Here is a 10,863-nt window from a genome sequence, read left to right as displayed (position 1 = left end):
TAATCCTAAACACATCATCCCCATGTGGGGAAACAAGGCGGAGAAACTATCACATTGTCAAAATATCTTTCTCCAGCAGAGACAATAAAGCTAGAGAGAGATAATAAAAATACAGAGTTAAATACAAAGCAATTTTATCCAACAGAAAACTTTCTGTTGGATAAAAAAAGACTTTAGGACTGGGGTGGAGGTTTTACCACCAGCAGGGCAATGGACCTTAACATACTGCCAGAGTTACATCAGACTGATTTAGTTAAATGATAAGTTATATATTCAATGACCCAGTTAGAGTCCAGATATATATTTGGTTCATAATCTTCAGTAAGACTTAAAAATAATATTCACAGATACTCTCCAACTGTTATTCACTGATTACAGTGAATCACAATTGGAAAAAATGTAGAAAACAAAGAACAGTGATGACTTTTCCCAATTAATCCTGTTAATTAATTAAGGGGGCATAAACAACTTACTTTGGAGGTCAAAAAATTAGAAAATAATATTGAATTCGGAGTGGTCCCTTTAAAGGCTGGAGTTAAATCTAAGCTGTTTTGATTGTGTATTGATTGATTGACTTAATTGATCTCACAGTGGAGAAATTTACATGTTACATGAGCTCGAATAGTCCAAGTAGAAGAATGTGCCAAAGGAAGAAAAAGCTGCATGGGATATATACAGTATATACAGTGCTTCCACATTTCTTTTTTTATAGTATGATCATTATACAGGATTATTGGACATTGTATTTATATATATATAGTTATTGCGCTGGACATCAAATATAGAGAAACAGGTTATTGCACAGGGTATCAAATAGTAATTGCACATTAAACATTGCACGTGTTATTGCCATTGTAGTGTCACATTGTAGAGTCTAGTTGCAGCAGGGATGAATGACCTGCGGTCACCAAAGGAGCTGTATAATAATAAATGGGACGTTCATGTCCAAAACCATTTAAAATATCTACATTTTTTAAATTCTACAAATAGGGTGAGACCAACGTCGCCCATTAAGAAAGTGAAGGTGATTTTAGTATCTAAGTGTAACTAAAAAGCAAAAACTAAAATAAATCTGCTGTAGTATTTTCTTTTTATCTGCATGCGCTACTGTGTGTCACATGAAATCATAGTTAAACACCGTAAAGTTTGTGGTCACAACGTGACAAAATGTGTAAAAGTTGAAGGAGCTGGTAATGTTTCACCCAAAACATTGGCTACTTTCTAACATTGGTTCCCTGTAATGGCTCTCCTTTTTTTGACTATTAGAATAGGAACACCTCCCTTATCTACATCTGCCTTTCTTTCAGTTTCTTTCCTCCCCTTGCCTTTCTGACGTTCCCCTGCTCCCTCCACCTCTTCCTCTCCTGCTGTCTACCTCCTCACCCTCGCTGTGTGTGCCATCAATAATTGATGATTCTCACTGACTCAAAGGGTAACAGGTCCGGGAGGGAAAGAAAAAAAAAGTCTCACTCATTTCTTTCTTTATTTCCTGGTCTATCTTTAAGCTGAGTCCACCTGTGATAAACCACCATATTCTGTTTATGTGGGAATCAGTGGCGCAAGGAAGCAGTATGACTGAGATAGTTTGAGCGAGGCATTACATGTGGCCATAACTGGGTTAACGTTGCCTGTTTGACAACAGGACGAAGGGAGGAAAGGGAAGCTTAAATGAGTGAGAGCTGGGGGTGGGGGGGCAGAACAAGGAGGAGGAGAGAGAATGAAAGAGTGAATTAACTCAACCTTAGGCAGCCCTGATTGACTCGGTTCCAAACTGGCATGTAGAAACATTTATGGTGACAACAAAGCCATGGAGAGAGAAAAGAGGAATGACATGTCCTTCTCTAGGAAGAGAAGTTTTACTTTTGGGGCATATGGCGGGTGAGTGTACGCTTATTTTCCTCAAATTATTTCTGTCTTATGAAAAATAATTTAAGCAGCTGAGTTTCTCATTAACAGTGTGGACAAATTCACCTGTGGGGATGAGACAAGGTAAGGCTTTGTTTTTCATTTATCAGGAGCCTTTTGGCTACATGAGCTGGAAAATAAGTTGACCAATTGTGTTCACTTGTTGAGTAAATCAAGCTGTTGTTTCAGACCTGAATCTGTGGAGGGAAACATTCTGGAGGCTCTGCATTCTCCAACCACTGGAAGCAAGCCTTTCATATCCTCCACCAACAATCAAAGGGTGATCTATCTATACTGTTCTCCTTTTACTTTTGTGCTCACATGCAAAGTCACTGTTATGAATTTTAATGTTTTAATCATGTTCCTGTTCCCCCCTCGCCTGTTTCTTCTTCCGCCTCAATTGAATGGATGTGTGTGCAGGATGCAGAACTGTTTGAAATCATAATGAAGCTGCAGGTGAGTTTCAGTGCGATTGATCGTATACAGTGATTCTTGTGTCGGATGATGTCTGAGCAGCAGAGCTTTGTTGTCATCGGTGCTCTTGTCCATCAGGGCAGCAGGATCGATGAGCAGAGATGCGAGTTCCCGCTTCCTCTGAAGGTAAGGGATCATGACAGTAAGGGAAAAACTGAGCTGACTCACTCCACAGGGCTGTATGTGTGTTGACACAGGCATTTTACAATCACTACTATGTTTCCTCCAAAACACATTACATCTTATCTGGTGCTTCTTTCTGTGTGTTTTAGTCTCAGCTTTTGAAAATAGGTGCAGATCTGCCTCTCATTCTTCCCTCCAAACTGGGAGGCTACTGGATTGACCCACCTCTGGAAAAGCTCAGAGATGTGAGTCCCACCTCGTCCCACCATGGTCTCGATCCAGAGAGCTACGACATCATGGAGAGAGATGGCGAGGCCAAAATCTACCATGAGTTTTTTCGCTCTCGAGTGAGTACGGCTTAATGTCCAAATTTGGATGTGGTAAGATTGGTGGAATGGTTTGAAAGTTTTAAACCTTTTTTCCCCAACAGTACCACCATTCATTCATAGCTGTGGATCCATCGCTGGGGCCTTTGGTTCTCTCTGTATGTTTGGAGGAGGAAGAGAATAAACTTCGGGTGATTTTAAGGTCCATTTAAGCTATCCAACAACATTTTTTTGATATTTTTTTCTATCATAAGCACATATGTTTGGGGAATTCTCAAGGAAAGTTCTGATTCAATCAATGTGTTTGTAAAAAAACAAAACAAAACAAAAACAAGAGATGTGCTTGAACTTTGACAACATCCACATTTTAAATGTTTATGTATTTTGATATTTCGTAAAATAAATTTACATGGTAGTCAGAACGTTTATGGGAAAAAGTAAGACAGTTTGTTTCTTTAGCTCAGAGGAGCCGTAGTAACTTGTTTTTCATCCCACAAATCACCTCAGGGATAATGGCCCAGATCCAAACACTTATTTCTGCACATCTCTCTGCATAGTCTCCCAACTGAATTTGTATTGGGTTGAGGTCTCTCTCTTGGACAGTCTGTTGATGAGTTTCTCCATACTTTCTCCTGTCTTAAGCATTATTTTTCTTTTTTTTGTTAGTTATTACAGCACTAGTGGCACGTTTTATGGACAGTAGGCTGACAGGAAAGGGGGTATGAGAGAGGGGCAGAGACATGCGGGAAAGGACCACAGGGTCGCCCACGCGGAGGACTAAAGCATCCATACATGGGTCGTGTACGCTAACCACTGTGCCACCAAAGTACGCCCCCTGTTGAGCTAGTTTTAACCAAGATTTAGCATTTTAAAAGAATGTTTCACTCTTGGCACACTAAATAGTGTGTTGACAACAAGGTGACCAGATTATCCATCCATCCATCTTCTCCCACTTATTCCGTCAGGGTCATGGTGGGGCTGGTGCCTATCTCCAGCAGTCTATGGGCGGGAGGCGGGGTACATCCTTGAAAGGTCACCAGTATGTCGCAGGGCATCACAGAGACACACAACCATGCTCACACTTAAGGACAATTAATAGAAGCTAATTAACCTAACAGTCATGTTTTTGGACTGTGGGAGGAAGCCGGAGTACCCAGAGAGAACCCACGCATGCACAGAGATAACATGCAAACTCCATGCAGTAAGACCCTGGGCCAGGAATCGAACCCAGAACCTTTTCGTTGCAAGGCAACATGGCTACCCACTGCAGCAGTATGCAGCCTTTGCCCAGATGGCTGCAAAATGAACCCAAACTATGCACTGACAGTGGATGCTTGTCATCAAATGTGGTGCTGTACTTTATATTCAAAACATCCTTACTTTTGTTTAATCTGAATAGAACCTTACATAACATATTAGTTCCTTTTGGAACAAAAGTTATGCTTAAAGTACATGGAAACAAATCTCAGGCTGTCGTCTTACTTGCAACTTTGAATGTGCTAAGTAAAGTTGGGAGCTAGATTTGCCGGGACATTAACTCTAGAAAAGACTGGTTATATTGAATAATAATAACCTATTTTCTTGTAAAATGAAGCACTTAAATACTTTTGAAATATCTTAGCAACTCTTTCCAGAATTGATTGCAGCAACTTTTGCTTCTTTATCACAAATGCAGATGAAACTTCACATCTACAACCTGCCAAACAAGGTTTTATAGAGGTTGTGCTTCCTTGTAATTATAAGGTAATCTATAAGTGATCATTTTCCATTAATTGGAAATGGGTTTTGGTAAAAGAATCTAAAGGAATTTTGTAAAAAAGTTCAAAATATAACATTTAAAACAATATTATATAGTAGTGCCAAAAGAAATTTGCTGGTCTGGCTTTGAAAAATCTGTAAATATAAGTGATCTCCCATTCCTAATCCCTTGTTATAATTTTAGAATAACATTTCAGGATAATAAATGATTCGACAGTTCTTGGATGGATTTCCAAATGTTTACAGAGTTTTTTTTTGTTTGTTTTTTTACCATTCCTCCACTATATCTTTCTTGAGGCCAGACACTGATGATGGACAAAAGGACTGGCTTGCAGGCTCTTCTTTATAATCATCCTATAATTATTGTTCTGGGTTCAGGTTAGGACTGTTGGCAGGCCAGTCCATTTCTTGAAAATGTATTTCTTCTTTTTTTTAACTGGAAATGAGGAAAGCCCAACTCCTGAAAATCAGCTGGACCCCATAACTCCCATTCTACACATGATACAATGCAGTCAGCCAAGTGCTGTTCTCCTATATCCTGCCCAAGCCAAACCCAGCTCTTCGATTACTACACAGAGTTGTGAATTACCAATTGAAAAGTGATTCTTCACTCTAATATAGATATCCCCAATGCTCTAGAGTCCAAATGCAGGATATGTTTCAGAACCCCACGAAACACACTGGTAGCGTACAGATTAGACACAGCTAGTGGGCGTTAAAAAAACATTCCAGAAAGGTTTCTCCGTCATTGCTTCGTGATGTAATGAGGCCTACACATTTATGGCTGAATGGCTATCACTCACAATTACTTCCTCTTTTCTATTATCCCAATAAAGTGGACTTTGGGTCATTTAGGGGAAGTTTCATGGCTAGACTTTCTGTACATTTGACGCCCTAATAAGGTATGAGGTTGGAAATTCACTGAGTTCCTGAGATCATGCATTTGTGACCACACGGCTGGATTACTGTAACTCACTTTATACAGGGGTCAGTGACATGTATATTTCTCATCTTCAGAGGGTTCAAAATGTTGCTGCACGTCTTTTAACAGGTACACGAAAATTCGACCACATTTCCCCTGTTTTAGCTTCCTTACACTGGCTGCCAGTACATTTTAGGATTAATTTTAAAATTCTTTTATTTGTCTTTAAAACTCTTAATGGCCTTGCTCCTTCTTATCTGTCTGAGCTGTTACATTCTTATACACCCTCCCGTTCCCTCGGGTCAGCTGATCAGTTGCTTCTGAGGGTCCCAAAGACAAAATGCAAGCTCAGAGGAGACCGTGCTTTTTCTGTGGCAGCTCCTAAGCTGTGGAATGATCTGCCTCTCAGCATAAGACAGGCCTCTTCTCTTGCTGTTTTTAAGTCCCTTCTTAAGACTCATCTTTTTTCCTTGGCTTTTGGCACAATTTGAGAGGTTTTACTTTGTTTTATTCTTTTTGTATACTAATATGTATTTTACACTCGTTTTTTCTCTATTTTATAATTTTATTGTATTGTATGATTGTGTACAGCACTTTGGTCCTGTTCGGTGTATAAAGTGCTTCATAAATAAAGTTGGTATGGTATGGTATCGTATCGTATCAACACATTCACTTAAAAATAGTTATAGTTTAATCTGCATGACTGGGTACTGGATGTTAAACACCTGTTGAAGTGAGAGGAACGCCTGAATTTGGTTATTCAAAAGCATGATCTTGTGCTTTTGATCATGTAAAAGGTATATTCTATTTGTTTTTCAAAAACAGTCTATGTTTGTTGTTACACAGGAGCAACAGCATCACAGAAGAAAAACTGCTTGTAAAACATTTGTCCTTTTTTTAACCCAGGATGAAGGAATGTTCCCTGCATGGCACTTTCTCTTTGTCCCTTTTCAACAACATGCCATCAGCTGTAGAGTTAGCAAAGGTACAGTAGTAAAAGTTATACTGCTATTGGATTATCAGAATGAACTATAAAAGAAGTTCTTGCTTTGAGTTAAGCATTATCTTAGTATTGTAAGCTTTCCTAATTCAGAAGAAGCAAATGATGCTGTCAAGTTTCATTTGTTTCTTGTAACGAGAACTCTAAATATAATATGCATGTGTTAATAAATGCAAAAACTCTTCATTTTTGAGACATAACTTAAAGTTTTTTCTTTACAGAGGCTGTGTGATAAAGTGACGGTCTCCAAGTTTGAAGTGGTCAGCTACCTCAAGGTTACCCTCCCGCATACATATCTAATTTAATCACACATAAGAACATGACTCAGCTGCCAGTAATAATAACAAATACTATCTTGTGCAATGCACTCTCCCCACAGATGCTAACAAATGATGTCTGCCTGAAAAATGATTGTCAGCATAAACATTTTTGTCTACTTCTTCCTACAGGCTCCAGACCTAATAACAGCCTTTGATGAGCACAGAGTCTCCTCTAATTTTAAGTTTGGTGTTCTGTACCAAAAGGAGGGGCAGGTAGGGTTTAATATAAACCTCACTAACATCTTAAATATCTAATGACATCATCACAAAGTCTTCTCTCTCAGATGTTGAATTTGTTCTCTGTAGTTCACAGAAGAGGACATACTGAGTAACAATGAGGAAAGTGAGAAGTTTAGAGAGTTCCTGTCCATTCTGGGAGACGTTGTTCAGCTGCAGGGATTCACAGGGTAAAGTTCATTCAAAAAAAATAACACGTTTAATCAAAATGTGTAGTTTAAAAAATGATTCCATTTGTTTGCATTGGCTAAATATTGATGTGTTCAAGCTTCAAAAGGTTTGTGTGTTTTGCATGCACACCAGAAAAAGCTATTTTTTTATTTTTTGCGATTTTACCTGCATGTACATAATTCACATATGCTAATGACAAAACTGAGCATATCAGTGTGTGGAGGTTATGCAAATAAAATAATCAACATCCACAATGTGATTTGTTTATTCATCTAGTTTTAGCATATTTGAAAATCGGACCTCAAACACAAACAATTTCTGTGGCCATTGTTGCCCCAAAGGAGATGCTGATACAATAAGAGATGATCGAGAGATTCTGTTAACATTTTTGAACTTTTATAAATAGATACATGATATTAATGGAGACACAAAGAACACTTTTTCAGGTCTAATGATTGATATTTTAGTCTTTCTATTTAACCTTTGTTATTTTGATTTTTTTTTTACTTTGTTTGTAACACTTTACGTTACTTATGTAAATGCACCATAGTAAGTATTTATAGTTATTATAATTTTCATTACCTTTTTATAATCATGATTACCTTCAACTCCATGGCTTAGAACTTGTACAAAAATTAAGCTGTCAGCAGCAAATGCGTTTTGTTCAGCTTAACAGTGTGAAACCCAACCAGGTTACAGGCCTTAAGTTTTGCTGCACAATCTTTGTCGATCAGCCTCTTATTGCACATCCAGCTTTTAGTGTGCTCATGAAATTCAGCATTCCTTTTTTGGATTAATTGGTGATCAGGCCCTAAGTGTTTGCGTCAGTAGTCTGTTAGTAACACTAAAGACAAACCAAAGAGGGAACTGTAGGCTGTAGTGGTGCATCATACATACATATTGCACCATCATGTTTCACTGATTCTCATCAGTTTTTTCATTATACTTTATCTGCTTGATGATACACTAAACGTTCAAGACTTGAATGAAAAAATAAATAAAACTGCCCAATTTCAGAGTGATGGAATCAGTAACTCATTGACAATCAAAAACACAGAAAGATTTTTGATTGTCAGTGACTAAGTTTCCTGCACTTAGTCAAAGGATATTCTAGTTACTACAGAATTAGAATTGAACCCAAACATGATTCATAAAATATTCTTTGTGTTGTACTACACAGAAAAAAGCCACATTCGCAGCATTCTTAAATTGTTGCCACTTAAAATCGTTTACTGTGATTTCACACCAAACAAGATTTGATTGTCAGAATGTCTGATTAGCAAGCAAAGTCTAGGTCTATAAATGACAAGTCTTCATGGACTTATTTAAAGATATAGTGGAGAATTTTTGAGAATTTTTTTAAAAGACCCACCCTCTCCACTTTAAAACAAAAATACACATGCACAACCCTGTATCCGCTCCTAGAGGGAATGCCTTTTAAACAAGTGTGAGAGCATGCATGAGTCCATTTCTCCCCATGCATGCTCTGTTTAAAAGTTGCTGTTTGCATCGCTCATACAAGCTTACTTTGCAAAAGAAGATTAGCAATTTTTCCACTATTGCAGACTCACCACCTGTAAGTGAAAATGGGGACGAGCAGGTAGAGTGGCCTTATGTAAACATTTCACCAGAATGATTGACAATTAGGAGGAACACTGATTTTGATGATCCACCCAGAAAAAGAACATCCTCCTCTATACCTTTAAGTGCATCCACAGTCTTAACAGTGGTGTGTAACTGTATTCAGTAACTACTGCAATAGAGCTGCTGCAAAGCTGCATTTTCTTGGTTTATATCTCAACATTGGAACATCTACAAGTGCATCTCTATGAATAGAGATTGCATATATTAAATTAACTTAATAGTTCTATTTAAAGGCTTAAAATAATACATTTCCAGGATTCATCTCTCACACAACAATGTTTTCTGAAATGTACTTCCAAACATGAGAATATATCTACTGTCTATGGGCTTACTGGTCATTTTAATAAAGTGATAAATTGGTCAGTTCTGTTTGGCCCAACACCTGCTAGCAAATGAAAATAGCATCTCCATAAATGTTGTCAGCACAGGGACACATTAAATACTCAAACTCCTACTAAATATCTCTGCTGACTGTAGACTTGATGAAACATGACAAGCAAACAGAAGCAGATGACATAGGGTTCCACTAAAAAAACAAAATCATGCATTTTTTGCATCTACTTAAGCATATTTAATTACTTTAACACAATTGTTAGGACATGAGACAATTGACTTTACTATATATATCTATATATAATATAGGCTGTGAGTTTGAGATGTGTTATTGTCCCGACACATTCTATGTTAATGGCTAAGTTGCCTACTAAATTTGCCTTCGAATCCTCTAAAGGTCTGGTAGTCTACCAATAATTGGATCTGTGTGTTTTAAACAAGGGTTATTACATCTCAAAAATGAGGTCCAGCCTCGAGGGACAGTTTTGAAATCAACTGATCTATGTTAATATAAATAAATCTCACTGTCTTAATTTTTACCTTTTAAATTAAATTACTGAAATGAATTTCTATGAACTAGTTTAGTTGCCAAATAGTAGCCTACTTATTTTGTATAGTCCACAAGCCCTGTTCTTCTTCTACTTGTCTCTGGTTTTGAGATTTTTTCTTTATTAACTTAGAAAAGATGAAAAAGTTAGTCACCAAACTATGGTTACAGTGGATCTTATTTGCCCTTTTTTAGCTTCAGAGGAGGACTGGACGTGTGTCACGGCCAGACGGGAAATGAAGCAGTCTTCACTTCCTTCAACGGGAGAGAAATCATGTTCCATGTTGCAACCAAGCTGCCTTATACAGAGGCTGACCCTCAGCAGGTTGGAGAGTCCAGAGTGTGATTCACAGGAGGCAGTTCCTGAAACTATCTCCAGAAAGTTTAACTGCAGGACAGAAAGTATCTGATGCTAAAACTGAATCTAATCCCCCCACCCCCTTTTTTTTTTTTTTTTTTTTACAGTTACAGAGAAAAAGGCACATCGGTAATGACATTGTAGCTCTGGTTTATCAGGACGGACAAACACCTTTTTTGTGTGACGTCATAAAGTCTCACTTCCTTCACTGCTTTGTTGTGGTGCGGAGAGTTCAGAGGGAGGAGAAGGCAGGTGGAGCTGCTTACCAGGTGAGGGTCAACTGGAAATTATCTAAATATTTTTTTTGTCACTTTGAAATTTGAAAGATTTTAGAAATAAACAACTTAAGGTGAATATTTGCAGTGTCCTCTTTATTCAAACAGCTCTAAATACTTTCTTTAGAGCAATGTTTCCCTACCTTTTTTGACTTGTGTTCCCCTTTGGGCATTTTGTCTTACCATGATTATCCCCCTCAGTCAAAAGTATTGATGATTGTCCAAAAGTAGAATGTACAACAACGCAAATAAAGACTATTTCAAGACTGATCTCTGTGAGAAGCAGAACAGAGAGATACAGATGACCTTTTGTCCCGGCTTCCATTAGACAGTTCAATGCTCCTAAAGGGACTGAGTTTTATTATTATAACTTTTTTCTGATTATGTGTTTTTTGTCCAATTTTATATGTTTTTATCTCTGCTATTGAACTATCTATCTATCTATCTATCTATCTATCTATCTATCTATC

General features: G+C 37.8%; 1 protein-coding gene across 1 annotated transcript in view; it reads left to right on the top strand.

The window, feature by feature from the left end:
* The first annotated feature begins 1,766 nt into the window (after positions 1–1,766).
* The window catches only part of LOC107082202 (rap1 GTPase-activating protein 2-like), a 14,113-nt gene continuing 5,016 nt past the window's right edge, over positions 1,767–10,863 (top strand). Inside the window, exons 1-13 of the mRNA XM_015370746.1 lie at positions 1,767–1,878; positions 1,957–1,989; positions 2,095–2,185; positions 2,326–2,361; positions 2,458–2,505; positions 2,652–2,849; positions 2,933–3,030; positions 6,415–6,493; positions 6,730–6,783; positions 6,958–7,041; positions 7,135–7,235; positions 9,956–10,085; positions 10,226–10,387. Of these exons, the coding sequence (XP_015226232.1) occupies positions 1,808–1,878; positions 1,957–1,989; positions 2,095–2,185; positions 2,326–2,361; positions 2,458–2,505; positions 2,652–2,849; positions 2,933–3,030; positions 6,415–6,493; positions 6,730–6,783; positions 6,958–7,041; positions 7,135–7,235; positions 9,956–10,085; positions 10,226–10,387 (1,185 nt within the window). The 5' untranslated portion in view covers positions 1,767–1,807. The remainder of the gene's footprint in view (positions 1,879–1,956; positions 1,990–2,094; positions 2,186–2,325; positions 2,362–2,457; positions 2,506–2,651; positions 2,850–2,932; positions 3,031–6,414; positions 6,494–6,729; positions 6,784–6,957; positions 7,042–7,134; positions 7,236–9,955; positions 10,086–10,225; positions 10,388–10,863) is intronic.

This window comes from Cyprinodon variegatus, unplaced genomic scaffold (assembly GCF_000732505.1).
Source record: "Cyprinodon variegatus isolate N-32 unplaced genomic scaffold, C_variegatus-1.0 Scaffold48, whole genome shotgun sequence".
Lineage (NCBI taxonomy): Eukaryota > Metazoa > Chordata > Actinopteri > Cyprinodontiformes > Cyprinodontidae > Cyprinodon > Cyprinodon variegatus.
The sequence above is the reverse complement of the archived record's forward strand: the minus strand, read 5'-3'. Positions and strand labels throughout refer to the sequence as shown.